At 53.9% G+C, this 24,271-nt stretch overlaps 1 protein-coding gene across 5 annotated transcripts in view; it reads left to right on the forward strand.

Annotated features, from left to right (window-relative positions):
• The window catches only part of RALY (RALY heterogeneous nuclear ribonucleoprotein), a 129,832-nt gene that overhangs the window by 102,838 nt on the left and 2,723 nt on the right, over window positions 1-24,271 (forward strand). For all 5 annotated transcript variants that reach the window (XM_053958492.1, XM_053958493.1, XM_053958496.1 and 2 more), the window contains 6 exons: window positions 2,709-2,973; window positions 11,379-11,451; window positions 18,428-18,475; window positions 18,793-18,953; window positions 19,724-19,837; window positions 21,117-21,262. In XM_053958492.1, coding sequence (XP_053814467.1) covers window positions 2,709-2,973; window positions 11,379-11,451; window positions 18,428-18,475; window positions 18,793-18,953; window positions 19,724-19,837; window positions 21,117-21,262 — 807 coding nt within the window. The remainder of the gene's footprint in view (window positions 1-2,708; window positions 2,974-11,378; window positions 11,452-18,427; window positions 18,476-18,792; window positions 18,954-19,723; window positions 19,838-21,116; window positions 21,263-24,271) is intronic.

Consider the following 24,271-nt stretch of genomic DNA (forward strand, 5'->3'; position numbering starts at 1 on the left):
AAAATAAAACAAGCCAGACTCAGACTAACTTTTTTTATTTTTATGATTGGATTTAGCAGGCAGATTATTTCCAGCCTCAGTGGCAGGTTAATGGAGTGGCAGGGGCTGGAGCCAGAGATTTATTGTGGAGCCACATCCTCACAGAGAGGCTCAGACTTGCCAGGTGTCTCCAGTGCTCTGTGTGGCCTGGTTTTAAATGGTGACAGGGATGGAGTGTCCAGCTCTTTGTGCTCCCCTGGAAGGTGGAGGTGTGCCCCTGGCAGCTGGGCACAGAGCCCATTGCTGGGGGACTGCTCCAGCACCCTGTGGCTCCTGGCTCAGGCTGCAAACCCCCTCTGCCTGTGGGGATGGGGCAGTCTCCTCCCATGCCCCTGTCCTGGACTGGAATTTCAGATGTTGGGATTTAGAGTGGTGCTGGTGAGCCCTAACACTGATGCTTGTCTGTGTGGGCACCCTGGGCAGAGTGGGACTGTGGCAGGAGCAGATCCTGAGGGGCTGGGAGCTCAGAAGGGAAGACATTTGTTGGATTATGCCCTTTTCCGACCCAGAGATGGAGCAACTGAGAGGCATTTTAAAAACTTTGATTTTATTTTTGGTCTCATGAGAAGGGTGAGATAATACAGATGTTATAATTTATGTCATTACAATCAGAAATTAACTATTTCTTAATTACAATACACTATAAGCATTTCTTGGCCTATCAGCTTTAGCTACTTCTGTCAAGTTTTAAGAATTTTCTACAAATCCATTTCCCACAAACATGCAGACATCCCTGAGGAGCCAAAACAGGGCTCCCCTGGCGAAGGGTGAGGTGGGTGTGATGGTGTTCTCCCCTCTAACAGAGGAGAGAGAAGCAACCAGAGACTGTGTGTCCTGTGAGGAATCTCTGTGCAGGAGAGCACAAAGAAGAAGCAGGACTGGGGTTTTGGAAAGTCTTGGATGCAACCCCAAAATATTGTGGCCTTTTGGCAGGCTCAGCCTGCCAGAGCAGCACTGTAGGAAAGGGAACTCCATGGGTTAGGGCTCAGCAAAGCTGGCACATCCCACACTGCCCTGGCAGTGCCTCGGGCAGGCTGGGCTGGGGCAGCAGAGCCTGCCAGGGCTTGGGGACCGGGGGTACAGGGCCCACAGGGGCTGCACCAGTGCGGGCAGGCACTCCTGATTAGCAATACCAGGCAGTAATTAAAGCACAGATGCTCAAATGCACATTTGCTGTTCAGGTCCAGGCTCAGAAGTGGCCCCACAGATGTGGTGGAGAGGCAGCACATGCAAACAATCACCCCTCACTTATGAACAGTTGCATTTGGAACCTGAGGCAGTAGAAATGTTTGATTGCTAAAGGCCAACAAAGCAGAGGCAATGCATCAGGAGGTGGAAGCATGGTGTTCCTTGAAGCCTTCCTGCTTTCCAGCCTTTCACTCTGGTTGTCCCTGCTTTATTCTGAAAGGTGTAATGTCACCAGCTGTCCCCACCTCAGACCAGGCTGTTCAGACTTGGGCTTGGAGCCCAGAGAGCCAAGACCCCAAAACCAGGCAGTACCAGGAGAGGTGCTGGGGACCACCAGGCAGGGGACACCTGGCCCTGTGGTAGCAGCACAACCCCTGTGCCAGGCTTGGGGACCTCCAGAAGTTGTGGACACCCTGGTGGTGTTGCCCTTGGGAATGGGAACACCTGTGGTTGCTGCTGGAGGGGGCTGGGGAAGAGCAGCACCTCCATGTGCATCACAAAACACCTTGCACAGTTCCTGGGTCAATCCCACACCCTGTGTGTGCAGCAGAGCAGGGATCCCAAACATCCCTCTGGCTCTGGAAGGTGGGAACCAAGCTGATCTCTCTGCACAGCTGTGGGTTTTGCAGGAGTTGGAGCAGACAGGCCACACTGCCTTGGGTTTCACACGACTTCCAGCCCTGTCCCTCGTGCTCAGAGGGCAAACCTGTTCCCAGTGCTGCCCGAGGAGGAGCCTGCCTTGCAGCCACGGGAAGGGGTTGGCTTGGCTCCCAGCTGATGTGATGTGATTTCCAGGCTAACAGTGACACCTCCTGTTTGCACAAAATCCAGCCCAAATCCCGGCGTGCAGGCAGCGCAGTGCAGGTGCCAGCAGGAGCACGTGGGCTGATCACTGCTTACATCTCTTATTTATATCCAGAAATCCCAAGTCCCCTTCCAGGTGCGAGTGTGGCCTCACAGGGACAAACCCATCCCTGAGCATGGTGAGGGCTGGGCTGGCAAGTGTTGGGAGGGGAAAGCCTGGAAAAGCAGGCATGAACCGAGGTGCTGGATGCAGACTGCTTCAGAAAGAATTCTTTGAATTGTGATTTAGCATAGAGGGGTAAAAGCTTTGGTATGACAGCATTAAAGCTTTTACTTAGATGTGAAATGGATTTAAATCTTGGTTTCTCCCCTAAAAGCAACCTTAGAATCACAGAATACCCTGAGTTGGAAGGGACCCACAAGTCATCATTAAAGTTCAGCTCCTGGCCCTGCACAGAACCAACCAGGTGTCAACCTGATCAGTTAATTTCTAGCAAGAATTTAGGATTGACTGTGCCAGTGATCTCCCAACACTCAGGGGCTCCCAGAGATGGGATCTGCCCCACTGTAACCAGTAGAAATTGAGGAGCTGCTTCCTCCACTCAGAGCTTTGCCCCACACCCGTTTTTCTGTGAATTCCTTCTCACACCCTCCTGACTCCCCACCTATCCTTGCAGGCATCCAAGATGTCCTTGAAGGTGCAGACCAGCAACATCACCAACAAGAATGACCCCAAGTCCATCAACTCGCGGGTGTTCATCGGCAACCTCAACACGGCGGTGGTGAAGAAGTCGGATGTGGAGACCATCTTCTCCAAGTACGGGCGCGTGGTCGGCTGCTCCGTGCACAAGGGCTACGCCTTCGTGCAGTACTCCAACGAGCGGCACGCGCGCGCCGCCGTGCTGGGCGAGAACGGCCGCGTGCTGGCCGGCCAGAGCCTGGGTGAGTCCCCTCGCCGGCCCCGCCGTGGCCAGCAGCCTGCTGCGTGGGCTGTGCCGTGTCCTTTTCCCCCAGCAGCCTGCTGCGTGGGCTGTGCCGTGTCCTTTTCCCCCAGCAGCCTGCTGCGTGGGCTGTGCCGTGTCCTTTTCCCCCAGCAGCCTGCTGCGTGGGCTGTGCTGTGTCCTTTTCCCCCAGCAGCCTGCTGCGTGGGCTGTGCTGTGTCCTTTTCCCCCAGCAGCCTGCTGCGTGGGCTGTGCCGTGTCCTTTTCCCCCAGCAGCCTGCTGTGTGGGCTGTGCCGTGTCCTTTTCCCCCAGCAGCCTGCTGCGTGGGCTGTGCTGTGGCATTTTTCCCCAGTAGCTGTCCCAGTTGAGTCAGAGATGACCCAGACTCAAATCAAAAGGCAAAGGGCTAAAAGCAGCCCGTTCTGTCAATTCTCTTCTTTTATATCTTGGTTTGCTACAGGTGAGACCTGATTGGTCATTTAATCAACACATTTCACATGATTGGCTAATTAAGAAGACATCCATATGTAAACAACTTTAGGAGAAAAACAACTTGTTAAAAACCACCACCTGTGGGTTGTTTACAATTCTTTCTCTCCAGCTCCCTAATATTTCCCAGACCAATTCATTGGAAAGCTTATCTAGCTTTCTCTCTCTCTGACCAGACTATCACATCCACAAGTAGCCTGCTGGGTGGGCTGTGCTGTGGTGTTTTTCCCCATTTTTGGAAATTAAACTCAAGAAAATTTTAGCAAGGAATTAATATTTTGGGGGTTGGTCTCTCTCTCCAAGCAGCAGCTGACAGGACAAGAGGATTGAATTCTGTTAGTAAGTTTGTGGACACTAAGCTGGGAGCATGTGTCCATCTGTTGGAAGGTAGGAGAGCTCTGCAGAGAGACCTGGAACAGTTGGATGGATGGGCAGAGTCTAACAAGGTGAAGTTTGATAAATCCAAGTGCCCAGTCCTGCATTTTGGCCACAATAGCCCCTGCAATGCTATGGGCTGAGGACGGTGTGGCTGGACAGTGCCCAGGCAGAAAGGGACCTGGGGTGCTGGTCGACAGCCGGCTGAACATGAGCCAGCAGTGTGCCCTGGTGGCCAAGAAGGACAATGGCTCCTGGATCAGGAATTGTGTGACCAGCAGGAGCAGGGAGGTCATTCTGCCCCTGTGCTCAGCACTGGTGAGGGCACACCTCGAGTGCTGTGTCCAGTTCTGGCCCCTCAGTTTGGGAAGGACATTGAGATGCTCGAGCACATCCAGAGGAGGCAACGAGGCTGGAGAGGGGCTGGGAACACAAACCCTGTGAGGAACCACTGAGGGAGCTGGGGGTGCTCAGCCTGGAGAAAAGGAGACTCAGGGGTGAGCTCAGCACTCTCACAGCTCCTGAAAGGTGGCTGTGCTCAGCTGGGCTTGGGCTCTTTCTGCAGGCAGCACTGACAGAAGCAGAGGACACAGCCTTGAGCTGCACCAAGGGAAATTCAGGTTGGATATTAGGAAAGAGTTTTTAGTAGAAAGGGTGATAAAGTTCTGGAATGTTCTGCCCGGGGAGGTGGTGCAGTCCCCATCCCTGGGTGTGTTTAACAAAGCCTGGATGTGGCACTGGGTGCCAGGGTTTAGTTGAGCTGTTGGGACTGGGTTGGACTCAATGATCTTGGAGGTCTCTTCCAACCTGGTCATTCTGTGAATTCTGTGTATAGAAGAGCTGATTTTTATTTGAAGGTTTCACGGGCAGTCATGGAAAGATGTCCACAAAAGCCCACCCCCACAGGGGTGAGTACATTTTTATAGGTTTTAGGAAATTAGTATAATTGATAAAAAGCACCAGTTAGGAGCACAAGAGGTGAGGCAATCCTCCCTCAGGTCAAACCCCTTCTCTGGAGTCCCCCCTTGGCACTGGCTGTTCTCTGTCCATGAAATGGATCTCCAAGAGTTGTTCATGGCCTTGGCTCCCAGGAAGAACCAAGACAGCACTGGGGTCCTGTACCCCTCAGGGCTTGGAGCTCTGGAATTTGTTTGGTTTTCTGTCTAGGAAAAGGCCATGGAAAATTACTGGGGGGAAAATGAGCCATTAATACAAGAGGCTACAGAGCTACAAATACATGTGTGAAGAGTACAGAGAACATATCAAAGAACAAAAAAGGCAAAACCCAAACAGCATCAGTTCCATGGGGGATGGTGAAGGGATGGCTAGTGCCCAGTCAGACTGGGATGTTGGATCTGCAGAGAGGGTCAGAGATGACCCAGTGATGACCCAGCAGGGCCAGAGTGACAAGGCAGGGTCAGCAAGATTCCTGGCCAGGCACAGAGCTGGAGACCAGCATTCCAGCAGCACCCCCAGGCAGGGGCTGAAGGCTCCCAGCTCCTGTAGGATGGGATCAGAGGCACATGTGACATTGTGGCCCAAAACCTCAGCTCTGGGCTGTGACTGTAGGAGGCAAACAGCGAAACCACAGTTCTGGGTCATCCCATGGCCTTGTCCTGGAACTGCTGGGGAAGAATAAGGGTGGGGAAAGACATTGCCTGGTACCAAAGACATGGATAGGACAAGGGGGAATGGCTTCCCACTGCCAGGGGGCAGGGATGGATGGGATATTGGGAAGGAATTGTTCCCTGTGAGAGTGCTGAGGCCCTGGCACAGGGTGCCCAGAGCAGCTGTGGCTGCCCCTGGATCCCTGGCAGTGCCCAAGGCCATGTGGGATGGGGCTTGGAGCACCCTGGGACAGTGGAAGGTGTCCCTGCCATGGCAGGGGGTAGGATGGGATGGTTTTTAAGGTCCCTTCCAACCCAAACTATTCTGTGATTCAGTGATTCTGATCTCCAGACCAGCCCAGCCTAACTTCAACCAGCAGATGTTAAACAAGAGAACTTCCCCCACATCTGCACTGCTGTGGCATGAGAATTAACAAGCAAATCTCCCCAGCTGCATCTTAGCTTTTTCAGATTGCTCTGAAGTGTCACCAGCTCCAAGCTGAGAATTGGAACTGGGGAAAGGATTTTTAATGAAAAATGGTGATTTCCAAGCCTGCTGCAGGCAGTGGGCACCCAGGAAAGCAATTTGCAGCCCATTCCCACCCTGCTGCTGGCACAGCAGCTTGACATAGGAGGTCATGCTGAGGCCATGCTGCTTCCTCTGAGTTTTATCCAGATACCAGAAACTTCTGCTCACTTCTCTCGAGCTCCAGAGAGCAGAGCTGCAGACCTGGCAGAGCTCAGTATGCCAGGAATGCTTTCAGCCCAGATGTTGCCCACATGTGCAGCCTCAGATAGGATGGAGAGGGCAGTGGGGAACCCAGGAGCTCCTTGTTATGCTCCAGAGAAGATGTGGCCAAGAGACAGGAACACCTGCTCACTTAGCTGAAGAGAGAGATGAAAGGTTTGCTGTGAGGAAAACCTCCTCTCAGAAAACCTCTGATCTCTGCTGGTCCCAAGGGCCTGGAATTCCAGAAGGAGGCAAAAGGACTGTGTGATAGCTGGGTGTCCTGTTCATGTCCTGGACAAAGTGCAAACTCAGCTGCCTTTGATCTGCCTGCCCCTCATGGGCCAGGCTGAGCACAGGAGAGCTCCTCAGGCTGTTCCTGGGAGCAGTGAGCTCTGGGCTGTTCCTGGGAGCAGTGAGCTCTGGGCTGTTCCTGAGAGCAGTGAGCTCTGGGCTGTTCCTGGGAGCAGTGAGCTCTGGGATGTTCCTGGGAGCAGTGAGCTCTGGGATGCTCCTGAGAGCAGTGAGCTCTGGGATGTTCCTGAGAGCAGTGAGCTCTGGGATGCTCCTGAGAGCAGTGAGCTCTGGGATGCTCCTGAGAGCAGTGAGCTCTGGGATGCTCCTGAGAGCAGTGAGCTCTGGGATGCTCCTGGGAGCAGTGAGCTCTGGGTTGTTCCTGGGAGCAGTGAGCTCTGGGATGCTCCTGAGAGCAGTGAGCTCTGGGATGCTCCTGGGAGCAGTGAGCTCTGGGATGCTCCTGAGAGCAGTGAGCTCTGGGTTGTTCCTGGGAGCAGTGAGCTCTGGGATGCTCCTGAGAGCAGTGAGCTCTGGGATGCTCCTGGGAGCAGTGAGCTCTGGGATGCTCCTGAGAGCAGTGAGCTCTGGGATGTTCCTGAGAGCAGTGAGCTCTGGGCTCTTCCTGAGAGCAGTGAGCTCTGGGATGTTCCTGAGAGCAGTGAGCTCTGGGTTGTTCCTGGGAGCAGTGAGCTCTGGGCTGTTCCTGAGAGCAGTGAGCTCTGGGATGCTCCTGGGAGCAGTGAGCTCTGGGTTGTTCCTGGGAGCAGTGAGCTCTGGGCTGTTCCTGGGAGCAGTGAGCTCTGGGATGCTCCTGGGAGCAGTGAGCTCTGGGTTGTTCCTGGGAGCAGTGAGCTCTGGGATGCTCCTGGGAGCAGTGAGCTCTGGGCTGTTCCTGGGAGCAGTGAGCTCTGGGATGCTCCTGGGAGCAGTGAGCTCTGGGCTGTTCCTGGGAGCAGTGAGCTCTGGGATGCTCCTGAGAGCAGTGAGCTCTGGGATGCTCCTGAGAGCAGTGAGCTCTGGGCTGTTCCTGGGAGCAGTGAGCTCTGGGATGCTCCTGGGAGCAGTGAGCTCTGGGATGTTCCTGGGAGCAGTGAGCTCTGGGATGTTCCTGGGAGCAGTGAGCTCTGGGCTGTTCCTGGGAGCAGTGAGCTCTGGGATGTTCCTGAGAGCAGTGAGCTCTGGGCTGTTCCTGGGAGCAGTGAGCTCTGGGATGCTCCTGGGAGCAGTGAGCTCTGGGATGTTCCTGGGAGCAGTGAGCTCTGGGCTGTTCCTGGGAGCAGTGAGCTCTGGGATGTTCCTGAGAGCAGTGAGCTCTGGGATTCTCCCCTTGCAGGAGAACCCCGCAGAGAAGAGCTGTGGTGAGACAATCAAGGCTGGAATGTTTTCTCTAAATAGAGGAGGGGTGGCCGTGTAGGAATGTGGAAAGGGAGGACAGGCTGGGACTGCCAGGGGACATTGCAGACACCCTGCTGAGGGGACTGTCCCTGCAGGTCCTGGCAGCCTCTGGGGTGCCTTCTGCAGACACCCCAGTCACTGCAGGAGGCAGCTGCCCTAGGGAGGCACTGGAAGCTGGATCCACACCATCCCCTGCCCCTGCCATGTGGACTGAAAAGCAAAACCTCCCCACAGAGTGTGGGAACAGGTGCCTGGGTATGAGCAGGAGGGATCAGTGCTGCCTTGGGGTGGGCAGATGGAGTCAGTGATGCAGAGGAGGGAGCCAGAAAGGGAATCAGATGCAAAATCTGTCCAGGCTGATGTTCCTGCTGAGCTCTTGTCTCTCCGTTTTCACTCTCAAGGAAATCCTGTGGGATCTGACTGCCTGTCACCACCAGCTGAGAGTATGAATTCCCTGCTGTTGTCAGCTGCCAGTGAGAGCTCTACAGGGCTCTTTGTAGCAGTGGGTACCAGCAAATGAAGTGTCTTGGTTTGAACAGCCAGGTGTCTGCTAAGGAAGGCAGGAGCTTCCCCTGAAATGGAAAATGCAAACCCCCTCCCTCCCAATTATTATAATTTTGAAATTAAAGGGCTCTCAGGCAAAGATATGGGAGTAGGAATAACAGTTCTTTACCAGGGAAGAAAATAAAAATAAAATAAACAATGCAATAGTACAAACCAACACTGCCAGAGTGAGAGCAGGCCCTGGCAGGCTGTGGGTCAGGGTGGTGGCAGCAGTCCCATTCCATGGGGGCTCAGCCCTCCTGCAGTGCCAGCTGTGCTTCTGCTGGAGCAGGAGCCTGGACAAGGCTGGAGTTTTCCTCTGGAGCTCCAGGGCTGCTGGAGATGGGCCTGGGCTCCCTCTGGGAATGCAGTGGGGCAGAAAGCTGCTCCTCTGGGAATGCAGTGGGCAAAGGCTGCTGTGGGGTTCCAAAGTCAGATTGGATCCAGGTAGGAATGCTTGGCTTCTCCCCTGGGCACAGCATCTCCCCATGGGATGATGGAATTTTCTCAGCCATGCAGGGACACTCAGTGGCCATGGACAGCAGAGATCTCCTGGAGGGAGGATTGGCTGTGGGAGAGATGAAGAAAAAAACTGCCCAGGGAAACAGCAGAGAACTGCCCCAGCTCTGACAGATGTGGATATAATACACTCCTCCAAACTACATCTTGTACCCCAGGACATGGAGCTGATTCTTGTCCTTCTTTCCTGGGCTTCCAGTGCTGCTGCCTTGGAGAGTGTTCCCAGCCTGGTGCTGTCAGGGGCTCTCCAGTCATGGGAGCAGTGACTGGCAGCAATCCCTGCCAGTGAGCTGCACCCTGGCAGCAGAAAGGGTTCAGAGCCAGGGAGCTGCAGCTGGACAGGGCTGTGTCTGATCTCGTTGTTCCCTGGCAGTGCCAGCAGCTTTGGTGGCTCAACAGGCTGTGTGTGAAATGTTCCTGCTGGCAGCACCTGGCTCTGCACCTGCCCTGTGCCCACGTGCAGCCCTCTCACCATCAGGCTCTGCACTCTCCTCAGCTGGGAAGGGCAGGGTGGAGGGAGGAGGGCAGCAAGGCTAACCCAGGCTCTGATGGGAATGTGCCCCCAGAGCAGCTCCCGGGGCCATGCCTGAGCCAACCACACCACATTTGTTGTTCAAGCTCAGAAAGAGGCCAAGCTCCAGCTTCAGCAGGAATAAGGTCTCTTGAGAGACCCTAAAAGGCAGCCAAGGAGTTGCACAGCTAGGCCCTGGGCAGTGGGAGCATGTCCATGCTCCTCTGGAGTCATGTCCTGCATGTGCAGCCTGTGCTCCTCCTGCTCAGCTCATCCCAGCACTGCTGCAGCCTCCCCAGCTCCTGGAGGTGGTTCTCCAGGTTAATACCTAAGTCAGCAGGATGTTCCTTTGGATCACTTTGTAGGCTCTTGATTTTGGTGGGGTGTGGACCCACCTGTCCACATTTCCTAATAAAGTCCCTTCATAAAACATGAAAAAATCAGGTTTTGAATGGCCTGATGTGCTCAAAGTTGGTTGGATGCCCCTTAAGGTGCAGGTAGCAGAAAGCAAGGCATCATTGAAGAAATTCCTCCCTGTGAGGGTGGGCAGGCCCTGGCACAGGGTGCCCAGAGCAGCTGTGGCTGCCCCTGGATCCCTGGCAGTGCCCAAGGCCAGGCTGGACAGGGCTTGGAGCAGCCTGGGCTAGTGGAAGGTGTCCCTGCCCATGGCAGGGGGTTGAAATGGGATGGGCTTTCAGGGAAGATTTCTTCCAACCCAAACCAATTTGGGATCTTTTTCTCCCACCACCTCTCTGGTCCATCCCAAAGCTCCCGTGGGGTGCTGGTCTCATGGAGCTGCAGGATGTGCCCATGGGTGGGTACATCAGCCCCTGGTTCTCTGTGGGGTCCCTCAGGGCAGGTCAGGGCACACCCCTGAGGACCAACACGTTCAGTATGTGATGAAGAGTCTCCTGAACCCAGCCAGCCTTTTCCAAAAACACAGGTGTGGCTCCTCCAAGCTCCTGGAGATCACTGGCCTCACAGCAGCTGATGAAGAGGCTTCTTACCAACCCCATGGACTCAGCAGCTGCTCTTTCACTCCCTCACCTTCCACTACTTGGATTTTTGAAATATGAGGGTTTTTTACACAAATGCTTCTTCCTCTTTATTCCTGCCATGTGTGAGGGCCATGGTTTCATGGTGGGCTTGGCAGTGCTGGTCCACATGAGGAAACCCTGTCTTGCTCAGCTCAGATCTGACATGCCCAGAGGTCTGACACCTCTTTATACACCTAGGGCCTGAAGAACCAGCAGGGTTTAGGGCTGATTGGAGAAGGCAATGGGGCATTTGCCACGGCTCACCTCTCTGAGTTCTGGCTCCACACCAATGTTGGATTGCCAGGCACTCGGCAGCTCCATGAAATCGGCTGTGTCACTTTATTCTCACATCAAAAGCACGTTTGGCACCATGGCCAAGGAGTGACATTCCCTCAGGGGATTAGAAGAGCTCGTTCTCCCCTCCCCTGGCAGAAGAGGCTGCCCCGAGAGCAGCTCAGGCACAGGCACCATGCAGAGTTTAACACAGCCAGATCCACAGCAGTGCCCAGCATTCCTGGTTATTCCCACAGGATCCAGGGGTGGGTGCTCAGCAGTCAGCACCCTGCAGCAGGTCTGGATTTTGCCTTATCTCACTGAATTCTCCCAAGAAAGCTGTTCTGGGTTTGTGTGTGTGGACTGGACCATGTGCAGGGTGCTGAGTGCTCAGGGAATGGTGGGTGGCTCTGGAAAGGGAAGAGGTTTCCCAAGTGCAGGGGTTTATTCACCTTCCTGTGGAGCCCCAGCAGGCCCCAGCCATGCCAGAAGCAGGTGGCAATGGGTGGGGGGTGGGGGGAGCTCATTTCTCTCTGGCAGGGCTGTGTGCATCCACCCCAGCTCCGTGCCCAGGTACAGCTGAAGGGGGGCAGGGATGTGCCATGTCACAGCTGCGTGTCCCTTCCTTGCAGACATCAACATGGCCGGGGAGCCCAAACCCAACAGACCCAAAGGGCTGAAGAGAGCAGCCTCTGCCTTGTACAGGTAGGTGTTCACCACAATGGGTGAGGTCTCTGGGCTGGTGTTTGCCCTCCAGCACCCCCCAACCAGTGCCCTGAGCTCCCTGCTGCCTGCCCCCAGCCTGGGCACTGCTGCACATCCAGAGCTTCTCCCAAGGGCTCCTTCCCTTGGCAGTGCCCCTCGGGCAGCCCCGAGGTCAGGCAATGCCTGTGGTGTTGTGGGAGATCTCCTGGGCACGGTCCCACCTGTGCAGGTGTTGGACCTGGAGAGGGTTAGAGGAGGGGTAGCAAGAGGAGCACCCCCGTGCAGCCAGGGAGCAGGAGTGGGCACAGAGGTGCTGGGTGTGGGGGAAAAACAGGGAACAGGGATCATTTAGGGAAAGGGAAGAGTGATTGTCGAAGAGAGAGGAGAAGGGAAGAAAGTGGGAAGCCCTTGGGGTGACAAATGGAGGTGAACCAAGGAGGTGGCTGGGGGAAATCCCAAGGGAGCCTGTTCTGAGGAGCACAGCCCAGGGATCAAGGGAACAGGTGGGACAGGGAGAGGTCTGTGGCACATGGAGTGTGTTACAGATGCCAGTGAGCCCTCAGTTCAAGAGAATTTATCATTATTTCCACAAGAGGTGAAGATTTTCATTTAATCTCCAGACTTTGGAGTCAGGGGAATGCGGGAGAAACTCATTAAGTTCTTGTTTCTGGCTGCAGAAGGGGAAACTTGGAAAGGTATGTCAGGAGTGCCCTGCAGGTTCAGGAACCCAAAACCAAATAACAAGGTTCCCAAATGTGTTTTATTTATAAATTGTCATGATTTTGATGCCAGTCTCATGGTGAGGAGACCAAGGGGCTGAGTAAGGAGTTGGAAGGTGTGAGGTTGGGAGGAAAAGACTAAAATCAGTATTGGGGTTATAGGTGGGTGTAGCAAAAGGGGAAATCATAAGAGAACTGGAGATTTTTCCAGAAAAAGATGAAAAAAGTGGGGGGGTGAAGAGAACCTTGTGATTCAGACTCAGCCATGTGGTCCTGCACCAGTGTGGTGTGGAATGGCAAATCCTGGTTGGAAAATGCAGCTCTGGCACAGCTAGACCCCCCAGAGCCCCAGCAGGCTCCCACCACCCACAGGGCATCCCTGGCTTCCTTCCAGGAGCCTCTCAGCCAAGCTCCCCCCGTGCAGCTTCCAGGCACATTTCTCCTCCCACCCTGGGACCCTTTGGACCTTCACAGGACGTGGCTCTCTGGGTTCCCAGGGGATGCCACCTGAGGGGAAGGAGGTGGGAGCAGAGATGACACAAATCCTGCAGTTCACAATCCTGCAGTTCACAATCCTGCACGTGGACTTCTCACGTGGGGCTGGGGCCATAACACACATCAGCTCCCTCCATACATCTTGCACTAACGAGCTTTTCATTTACTGCTCAGCCGTGCCTGGAGCACTAATCCCTTCCTCTGGAATGACCAATATTTCAGACTTCAGACTGCTGAGAGAGATGTTTGCTCCCTCCCACAAATATGCATATGCTAAAATATGGGCCAGAGAACTGCACTGCTCTGAGCTCCAGCAATATTTCATCCCAGACTGGCTGTCAGATTAAAACTTTGCCATCTGGTCTGGCAGAACTTACAATATCTCCTGGAAAACAGGAATCCCAGGTTTGCAGCGAGCTGTGGTTACAGCTTCCCAAACCACCATCAATTTTTCTAAATGTTAGACTTCAAAAATCACAGCACTGTAATTTATAGAAATGCTGTGTTAAACACAGCAGAGGAATTTTCCAAAGGCTGACTTTTGCTTTGCCTCACTCCAAGTCTGCACGGGAGGGCTGAGGGGAAGGCAAGGCAAGGAAAATTCCATTTTGAACATACAGGAAGCAACAGTTGTGACATTTTTACCTATCCACCAGCCTAGGTGGGTGTCCAGGTGTTAAACAGAAATTCTTGGGGATGTAGGCTCCCATCCACCTCCACCCAGCTCATGCCACCATCATTTTTCTCAGGTGTCTCCACACGAGGCACCTTCACTTTTTACAAGGCCTTGCTGTCATCACTGCTCTCCTCCACTCTTGGGTCTCTGGGCCTCTCTCCCTCCCTCCCTCTGGCATTTCCCAGAGCATCCCTTTGCACAGGGCAGGTCCCTGGCTGCTCCTGCCTGCCACCCTGGCCACCACCACAGACGTGGCCATGCTGTCCATGGGGATGGCTGGGCACTGAGCTGCTGTGACTGTGTCCCCAGGGAGTCACTCACTGCCCCTCCAAACTCTCCAAATCTGCCTTCTGCCAATGCTTTTTTTTTTTTTTTTTTTTGCCTGTACAGCAAATGTCTGGACAGGATTTCCTGGGGCATTTGGGGCCATATTCAGGTCGGTGCCAGAGATGCCACCCAGATGCTGTCAGCTGGCTGGGAAGGGAGGGTGGCTCTGCCAGTGCCACTCTGGGCTTTTGGAGGCACAAATCTCTGCCCTGCCCTGCAGAGCCGGGGCTAAAGCTGCTCCATGGCCACAAGGACAGAGAGGACAACCCAAGCTGTGTGTCTGCAGCTCAGTGGCCCTAGGAGGGCTCTCTGAAGTGGTGACAGGGACAAAGCACTGCTGACTGACTGTCACAGCCAGAGAACACTGGCATCCATGCCCTGCTACACCCAAAGCTGGTGTCAGCCCATCCCCAAACACCCCTCCCAGGCCCTAGTGCTGGAGCAGTGACATCCCAGTGCCAAATCCACTTGGACAGGGCTGAGAGCAGCCCCGGGGCAGAGGGGGAAGTGAGCAGTGATGTCCCAGCCCACAGCAGCCCCAGCACTTTGGGAATGCCAGGCTTCATCCCACGTTCCTTTATTTCCCACTGCCTTGGCTGTGTGCAGGAGGAAGGAGTCTCACACAGCTCCACAAGATCACTGCTTGATCAGTGCCACATTTTCCAAGCAGCTTTCCAGCAGGGATTCCTTTGCCCACTGCAGTAATGCCATGGCAGAAGGGTGGGAGCTGAGCTCGCCATAGCAGTCATGATTAGCAATACCAGGCAGTAATTAAAGCACAGATGCTCAAATGCACATTTGCTGTTCAGGTCCAGGCTCAGAAGTGGCCCCACAGATGTGGTGGAGAGGCAGCACATGCAAACAATCACCCCTCACTTATGAACAGTTGCATTTGGAACCTGAGGCAGTAGAAATGTTTGATTGCTAAAGGCCAACAAAGCAGAGGCAATGCATCAGGAGGTGGAAGCATGGTGTTCCTTGAAGCCTTCCTGCTTTCCAGCCTTTAACTCTGCTTTATTCTGAAAAGTGCAATGTCACCAGCTGATTGAAAACCACCAAAAACTGTTCCTGTACACAAAGACAGAGCTGCCAGGTCACTGAGGAATGATCCCTCAGTCTCAGGGTGGTTTATCCTACGTGCAGTGGAATTTTCAGGATAAATTACCTGTGTTAAGGCACTCCCTTTCACCAGCTTTTTTCCTGGATTCATCCTGGCAGACCTGCCCTGTGCTCAAAGCCTGATTCCAGGGATGCTGCTAAAACCATCCAGCCCCTGCTTCCCTGCATCATCTGTTAAGCCATGAGTGACTGGTGTGTTAGACTAGGGTCACACAGCCACAGGCTGCCCAAATCCCTCTTTCCAGCCCCCTGCCTTCCTTGAGGGCTGCCCCATGGTCAGCAGGAATTGAAGCAGCACTGCAGAGGCTGGGCTCATGTTTTGGGAGGTCAGGACCAGCTCCCTGGGATAATTATGCTCCTAATTCCTTTTGAAAGGGTGGAAGTGTCTCCCAATCCCATAAATATTCAGGGCCAGAGTAGGAGAACCCCTCACCCTTGGGCTTTGCACCCACAGATGCTCTGGGGGCCCTGCCCTGCAGTGCAGGCATGGTGTGACCCCCTCACTGCCCCTGGAATGCCCTGCAGAAGTGCCAGGAGTGATTCCCACCAGGAGAACACAGGGCTGCCCAGCTTTGCTCCCACATTCCCTTTGGAAATAGGGAATCACACAGTGCAGTAACAGCCACAGGGTTCATTGGCCACTTCATCCAGCAGATTGACTGGTCTGGGAAGAGGCTTCACCTGGGCTCTTGGGCATCTCTGTCCTTCTCTAGCTCTTCTCCAGGTGGGATCTACAGATATTTGAGGCTGAGATTCATCTTATTGGTGCTGGAGCCAAGCCCAGGAACAGGGCAGAGATGCCCAAATGCCTCAGGGCAGGGTTACTGCTGGAGGTAGAGGTGCCCACCCCATTCAGAGCCACATTCCTTGTTCCCAGGTGCCAGGCTTTGCCCAGGACAGTGCTGGCAGCAGCAGGGCACTGCTGTGTGCTGGGGCTGGAGCTGCAGCTCCTCTCCATCCCCACAGCCCCACGGAGCTGCCCATGTGCTGATCCCACAGCTCTGCTGGGGAGCAAAGGCTTGGAGAATTTCTGGGTCAGACCAGGAGTGTGAATTGGGGTCAGGAAAAAGGAATTTGGGCATCTCAGAATTTTGCCCAACACCCCCAAGCTTTGTGTTGTTTATGAACAAATGCTCCAAAGCTGCCTCCTGGTCTCCAAGCCACAGAGAGCTTCCCAGGAGGAGCAGCTCCTCATGGAGGTGATGCTTCAAGGAGCTGGAACAGAGGCTGGACGGAGTTCAGAGGAATAAAATGGGTATTTATTGAGGTGCCTTCAAAGGCCACACCCTGGCAGTACCAGAGCCACAGTCGTGGCTCTGCCCAGATGGCTCCAAGATGGAAGCAAAACAGAGCTTGGTCATGAGATCTCAGAGTTTTATAAGTTTTAGTCCATTTGCATATAGGAGCCAACTGCCCAATTAACAGCTTCAAATGATGAAGTTTCATCCTCCTTGCTTGCTTGCCTGCCCTCCTCTTCTCACGTTGTTTATGCTTTGGGCCTGAAGTTTGAAGGGATTGTCCTTGAGTCTCCAGCTAGAACAGGATTGTTTTGTCTCCACCACCCTGTGACAAGATCCTAGTGACACTTAATATAAAGCTAAAAGCTGCACACCAAAACAGAACAGAAAAACTTAAAACCCAAGGTATCAGAGGGAGTTTGTGCTGTGGATGAAGGCTCTGCTTCATCCCTCGGGGAGCCCTGGAGCCACAGGGAGATTGCACTATCTCCTCTTGCCTGGGACTGGGGACAACACTGGCTCAGCTGGAGAGAGCCAGAAGCACTTCACCAGAGCCTGTCAGGATTGAAAATATTACAAAATTGCAGCAATTTCATTTGAGTCGCATCTAAGGAGGGGGAAAAAATTGAAGAGAGAGAGTCTGACAGCGTAGAAGCATCCTACTTCAATTTTCCTTTGAAATGGCTTCCTATTTTGATGGTATTTTGTATTTATTGGATTCAAACAGACCTGGAGTCAAACATCCTCAGTGATCAAAGTGAATTGGCAGGCTGAGGGGAGCTATTTTCTTGGAGGGTTTTTGTATCTCCAGGTTTCACTCTGGGTTAGAAGAAAAATCCAGTTACCCACTATGAAAAGCTCCATGGAAGTGCCTTGTTCTGTGATCTCCATCCTCTCAGCCCCACAAACAGCTGGGTTCATTCCAGCAACAGCTGCCCTGGGAGGAATTGCCTTTCCCTTTCAATCCAGACAGGGAATAAATAAACACAGATGAGGCAGAGGTTGGGACAGAGGCTGTGGGATGTTTCTGTCTCCTCTGAACCCAGCAGGAATGTTGGCTACAACTCAGATCAGAAGAGGAAGGCCGGAAAAGAATCTGGAATTTGTCTGTCAAAAATGGCTCTTTTCCACCATGCAGTGGAATCTGGGAGGGTTGTGGTGATCACACCTCCACAGTCACATCTCCCCACCAGTCTCCTTGCTCAGCAGTGAGACCCTGCACTGCCCATCCCATCCCCAGCCAGCTGGGAATGGCTCAGGCAGCAGCTGCTCGGGGATAAGGCCCAGCTTTATGGAATATCTCCTCACTGAAGTCCCCAGGGCAGGGCATGACTGGGGCAGGAGGTGCACGAGCCACCTCCTTGTCCTTAACCCTGGCACCAGTTCTTTGGCCCCAAAGCAGCTGTGGTGTCTCCAACCATGTCACAGGTGCTCAGGTCCCCCCTGGGCACAGGCTGGGTCTCCAGATGCTGCCACAGGCATCTGGGGAACCCAAGGGACGTGGAAAAATCATCTTTCAGAAACCAGCCAGTTACTGAAACTGAGCACTGGCTGGGAAGCTCAGTGCCACAATAGGCAGGACAGACATGGAATTCCTGGTCCAAACCATGCTTCCCACCAGCCACCCCAGTCAGCCACACATTGTTCTTGCCACTTCTGTCAAAGATGCAGGACACCAGATTAACTCTCAGCTACGCTCTTGGGTGGCCATCCTTCCCTGTCCCCAGTCCCTCGTGGCTCAGCCCTTCCCTCTCCCCCACCAATCTCTCATTCTTTTCAGCCACTTCCAGGAGGCAGGACAGACTTTGCTTTTTGGGGCTGCACAGGTTCTGTTTGTTGAGAGCAGAGAGGAGACCACCAGCATCACGTCTGAATTGGCCGGAGTTGAGGAGCTCAGCACCCCAGGGAAGGGTGCTGCGTTCAGCTGGGGCAGCTGCTCCCAGTGTGTGGGGTCAAACCACCTGGTTTGTGCTGCCTTGTGAAAAACTGCCTGCAGCAAGGGGGAAAGTGTTACTGGGTCTCCAGGGAGTGGGGAATGCTCCCACTTTGGGTTAAAATGCAGCTCAGGCTTAAGAAAATAGGACGTGATCATTGTCTGCCTGGGGGGAAAGAGGTTTAAATCAATAAATATCCCCATAAATAACCCCTTTGTCCCGACTTTTCTCCACACGCATCTTCTTGCTCCTCCTTGAGATAAGCAGGTTAACACCCCTCTGCCAACACCACCCTCCTCTGCCTTCAGCCCCCAGTCCTCCTCCTGGGCCAAGCCCAGCTTCCTGCAGCCGGCACAGTCCCTCATGAACGGGATCCATTTATTTATCCTTGATGGCCCAGCAGGCAGTGAGGGAGCAACAATAATGAATTACCAGCACTAATTAACCCCTGATGCCGTGTCTCTGCAGTGGCTACGACTTCGACTATGACTATTACAGAGACGACTTCTACGACAGGTGAGACCCCAGCCCGAGGGGCTTTGTGGGGTGGGGACGGGAGGGGTTTGGGGGCAGGAGGGATTTGGGAGCAGGAGGGATTTAGGGGCAGGAGGGATTTGGGAGCAGGAGGGATTTGGAAACAGGAGGGATTTAGGGGCAGGAGGGATTTGGGGGCAGGAGGGATTTGGGGGCAGGAGGGATTTGGGGGCGGGGGTCCAGCCCAGCCTGTGGGGTGGCATCCCAATCACCGGGAACGCTGCGGGGCTCGGGCTGGGGCGCCCCACGGCTCGGCTGCCCCGGCCCCACCTGGCTCCCCTCCCCTCCCTTCCCCTCAGGATCTTCGAGTACCGGGGCCGGGTGTCGCCGGTGCCGCGGGTGGTGCCGGTGAAGCGGCCGCGCGTCACCATCCCCCTGGTGCGGCGCGTCAAGGCCTCGCTGCCCGTCAAGCTCTTCGCCAGGTCGGCCGCCATCGCCAACAGCTCGGCCAAGCTCAAGTGTGAGTGTGTGCCAGGGCTGGGCACAGCACAGGGAGCTCCAAAAACGCCTCCGAACACCTGGAAACAGCAGCCCGGCTGCGGGGGGTGCACCTGGGGAAGGTGCAGTGTGGGCGATGAAGAGAGAGAGAGACGGGGATTCGGTGTGATGGTCAAAGAATCCGAATTTATTGTGGGGTACAACTGCTTATTCCATACTTATTCCACTCCAGCCACTAAAAGGCTCAGGCTTGATCTGTATAAATTAAAAACATTCCTGATGGCAGCCGCATTACTGGATTTAGAAAGGCTGCCAGAAGTGTAATTGTACCAAAAGGTTTGATTCTTATACACGGGGTGACAGGGAGAAACATTTTAGAAGTTTTAGATTTATTTCTTCCCGTGTATTTAAAATCAACATAAAAATCCAGTTTCACAGAACCCAGGAGCTCTACTCCTTGGGGTTCCAAGGGTGTTTCAGGAAGGTAAATGATCCAATGATTTGATTTGCTTTCAAAAAAATTTTAATGTAAATATTAGTGTAAATTCTGGAGGAGCTATAGAGCACCTGTAGCCAAAGGGTGCCAAAGCCTGGGGTTGGCCTCTGCAGCCTGCCTGGACACAGCACCCCCAGGCTCTTTTGGGAGCAGCCCCCAGCTTCCCTGCCAGTTCCCAGCCTGGAGTTCCCCCCTGTTTTTTCTGCCTGCTCAGGGAGCTGCCCTGGGGGAGGTGTGGGGTGGGGCTGCTCTGCAGGGCGCTGAATGCCTTCCTTTCCTTCCTTCCTCCCCCCAAGTGAAGAGCAGCGAGCTGCAGACAATCAAAACGGAGCTGACACAGATCAAATCCAACATTGATGCTCTCCTGGGCCGGCTGGAGCAGATTGCTGAGGAACAGAAACTGTCTGCAGGTCAGTGGGGGTGGGGATGCCTCGGGGCTGGCCTTGGGCATCACAAATTCCTACAGGTTCTGACAGGGAAGTGTCAACCTCCAGGTTCCAGGGTAGAAGCACAGGCCAAAATTATACACACACAACTCCTGAGATTACAGAGTTGGGGTTTAAAATGATGAGATTTTTTTTCTTTTGTCATATAGTTTGTATTTTTTTAGTTTGCATTTTTTGGTCTACTATTCTATTTTACTCTGTCGTATGCTATCGTATTGTATCCTATGATCCTCTGTTCCTTTCCTTTCCTTTCCTTTCCTTTCCTTTCCTTTCCTTTCCTTTCCTTTCCTTTCCTTTCCTTTCCTTTCCTTTCCTTTCCTTTCCTTTCCTTTCCTTTCCTTTCCTTTCCTTTCCTTTCCTTTCCTTTCCTTTCCTTTCCTTTCCTTTCCTTTCCTTTCCTTTCCTTTCCTTTCCTTTCCTTTCCCATTGCTTTCCTTTCCTTTCCTTTCCCATTGCTTTCCTATTTATTTCCTGTCCTATTTCTATTTTATCCTATTCTATCCTCCCCTATCCCTATCCCTAGGGGATATCCTATCCTATCCTATCCTATCCTATCCTATCCTATCCTATCCTATCCTATCCTATCCTATCCTATCCCAGCCTATCCTATCCTATCATATCCTATCCTATCCTATCCCATCCTATCCTATCCTATCCTATCCTATCCTATCCTATCCTATCCTATCCCATCCTATCCTATCATATCATATCATATCCCATCCCATCCCATCCCATCCCATCCCATCCCATCCCTGTCCTACCCATATCTTATCTTACCCTACACTACCCCTTTCCTACCCCTTTCCTTATCCCTATTCCTGTCCCATCCATATCCCTACCCCTATCCCTGTCTCTATCCCTGCCCCTATTCTATCCCTGTCCCTATCCCCGTCCCTGTCCCTGTCCCCGTCCCTGTCCCTATCCCTGGCTCCCACCATCCTGCTGGGGGATGTAGAACCTTCTCTGCCCTCTCCATGGTGTCCCGGGCTGCCTGCTCAAAATCAGCAGAACTCCCCATGGCAGGAAGTGTTCCCACCATTATTATTTCCCCCCCAGTGGATGTGGGGCTCTCTGTCCCAGGGTCAGGCTGTGGCCCTGGGTGCCAGCCCTGTCCCAGGGTCAGGCTGTGGCCCTGGTTGCCAGCCCTGTCCCAGGGTCAGGCTGTGGCCCTGGTTGCCAGCCCTGTCCCAGGGTCAGGCTGTGGCCCTGGGTGCCAGCCCTGACGTGGCTGTTGCCCCCACAGAGGCCCGGAAGAAGGTGGAGAGCAGCAAGAACGAGGTGTCCCAGGAGGACACGGCCTCCGAGGCCGAGGCCACCGTGGAGGAGCCGCTCAACGGGGACGAGGGCGAGGAGGAGGGGCTGGCACGGGAGGAGTGTGAAGATGAACTGGTAAGAGAGATTGGGTAATGCATCCCTGCAGCAAAGGAGCGGGCCACAGTTCTACTGGAACTTGCCAAATCTCCAGGAAAAGTAGTTTTTCCTTCCTGCAAAGAGATTGCAGTATTTAAATCTGATTGTTGCTCACAACTTGTTCTTCCAAGCCTGCAGAAGCACTGACCATGCAAACACGTGTGGAGGTGCTGAAGAAACATGGTTGGTTCTTGAAATTCAGACATTTATCCTTGATTTCACAGCTTGGAGTGGTTTAAACCAATCCACTCTGCTCCCAAGTGATTCTTAGATGGATTTAAACACACGGCAAGGACAGGCTGTGTTAGATGAGCTGCATTTGCAGTGCCCTTGCAGCTGACCAGATATTCACGGAGTCACAGGAGGGTTTGGATTGGAAGGAACCTTAGAGAACTTCTCATTCCACCCCCCTCCCATGGGCAGGGACACCTTCCACCATCCCAGGTTGCTCCCAGCCCTGTCCAACCTGGCCTTGGACACTTCCAGGGATCCAGGGGCAGCCACAGCTTCTCTGGGCACCTGTGCCAGGACCTGCCCACTCTCAGAGGGAGGAATTCCTTCCCAATATCCCATCTGTCCCTGCCCTGGCAATGTGAAGCCATTTCCCTTGTCCAAAGTCCCTCTCCAGATGCACTTGTCCCATGGCACAAGCCAAGGTCTGACCCCAGCGATGTGTGGGGCACACAGCAGCCCCACTGCTCCTAGTCCTGCCCCAAACAGGGGTGTCCCTGGTGAGCCCAGAGACAAATCTGTGCATTTGGATGGGAGCCCAGTGTTTGGGTACAGAACAGGCACTGTGGTAACACTGGCAGCACTGCCAGTTATCAAACCAAAACTCTGCTGAGAACAGGATCAGCTCCAGATCCAGGCTGAGGGCAGCAGGGCTTCAGGCTAGAAGGGCATGAGCTGCACTGAGTGGCCCCAGGAACAGCTCCAGTCCCTCCTCACCCCAGCACTGGTGGCAGCAGAAGTGAGGATGAATCTCAGCATCCCTCTCCTCTTCCTCACCCTCCATCCCTGGGGTGCCCACGCCGCACATCCACAGCCCTTCCCACGGCCTTAAACTGCTCCAGCTCCAAACACTCCCAGCTGGTTTGTGCTCTCCTGCTCTGTCCTGCTGGAGCCATGCTGGGTGAGGGCTCTGAACGGGGTCCTTGAGCTGTTTCAGGTCTGGGGTCTCGTGGCTGGAGTCCCTCAGCCCTGGTGGAGGGGAGAGGTCACACCAGGCACTGGGAAGAAGAAAGGCACAAGCTGTGTCAGGAAAAGGAAGGCCAGGTTTGAATTACATCAGGGCAAAGAGATGGTAGACATTAGGGGGAAACTTGCTGATGTTAATGATGATAAAACAGCACAGAGCCTGTCAACAAAAAATGTGCACTTCTCTGCCTTGGCTGGGGTAAGAAAACACTGAAGGGACATCTGCTGGCAGTGGTTTGGGAAGAGCTGGTCCTCATTAAGAGGAGAAGAAAAAGCTGACTGTTTCAGCTCACATCTCTATTTTCTCGAAGTCCCTGGTCCTGATGTGGCATCAAGACCAGAAATATTCCACTGCCAGCCTCAGAGAGGCTCCCAAGTGCTCTGGATGGTCAGGGCAGTGTGTGCAGGCAGCTCCCCAGAGCCCACAGCACTGAGCAGTCCTTGGGTCCCCCCAGTTCCTGGGAGTAACTCCTTTGTCCCACACCCCAGTGTGGCTGTCACCACCTGCTGTCCACGGACATGGCACCCACATGGGGTCCCTAAAGCCCCTTTGGCTCTGAGGGGCAAGGGGGTGGCAGGAGAAGAGCTCAGACAGAGCTGAAGGAGTTTATTGAGTTCTGAGCCATAAATTTGGATATGGAAAACACTAAGTGCAGCTGAATTGGTGGTCAGTTCTATTTACTACACTTATTAGGGGATACAAAGATTATTGTGAACATGCTTTAAATGTCACATGTGTGCAAAAAAAGTTACCTGCCAGCCCATCAATGCCTGATGTCAGCTGAGGGGTGTCTAGAGGGATGGCCCTGCTCAAAGGGAGATCCCTGCACACAGACAACTGCTCTGGAGGGAAAGCTAAAGGACTCCTGATGTGTTCAGGTGTTTACAGCACACTGTGCTTGATTTGCAGTCAGATTTTCTTCTGGTTTCATGCAGTTTTGGTCATTTATCTGCCCAGTCTGTGTCTAAACAGTTTTTGGGGTTGGTGCTGGGTGCCCATTGGAAGTCTCACACCATAGGAGTCTGGATGTCCTGGCCTCCTTGGCCTCCAGAGATGTCTCACATAGGATTTTACCAAGCAGATCCCTGAACAACCCCAAATCTGCTCTCTTAAGTTCAGGGACTTGATCCTGTTCTTGGTGTTGGTCACTTCTCTGGGGTACTCACATTCACAGTCCCATGGGCTCTGCAGCCAAGGCTTCTCTCCACCTTCACATCCCTGACCAGGTGTTTTTGGCCATCAGGGACCAGAATGATGTCTCCCCTGCTCAGCTGGGCCTGAACTTACTCTTGACTCTTGATGCTGTCCCAAAGTCTTCTGTTTCCTGCTCCAGCTCTGCTCCTCCCCTCCAGATGCCAGGGGGGTCCCCCTGGGGTCTCTGCACCAGTGGTGTGCAGGGGATGCCTGCCACGGTGCCACCAGCCCCGATCCTCCCCCAGCGGCTCCCAGCTGCCTCGGGGCCTGTTCCAAGGCAATCCCAGTGCAGCTGGGCTCTGCCTTGCCCTGAGCAAGGCCACCTCCCCTGGCTTTCAGGCAGAGCCTGTTCCCTCTCCTTTCCTTTTGGAGTGCCTTGCAGAGAACTCCTGGATCCATTTCCATCCCTGAAGTACTCACCCTGTGCAGGAGGTTAAACCCCACTGCTAAGCACCCCATTCCCCCAGTGATGCTGCTCTGCACAGCAGTTCCAGGAGCAAATTCCACTGAGAACCATAAAGGCTGGAAGACTTCCAAGACCATCAAGGCAGTCCAAACACATGCTGTGCTTTCCAAAGCCCTGCCTGGGGAGCAGT

This window comes from Vidua chalybeata, chromosome 17 (assembly GCF_026979565.1).
Source record: "Vidua chalybeata isolate OUT-0048 chromosome 17, bVidCha1 merged haplotype, whole genome shotgun sequence".
In the NCBI taxonomy this organism is placed as follows: Eukaryota; Metazoa; Chordata; class Aves; order Passeriformes; family Viduidae; genus Vidua; species Vidua chalybeata.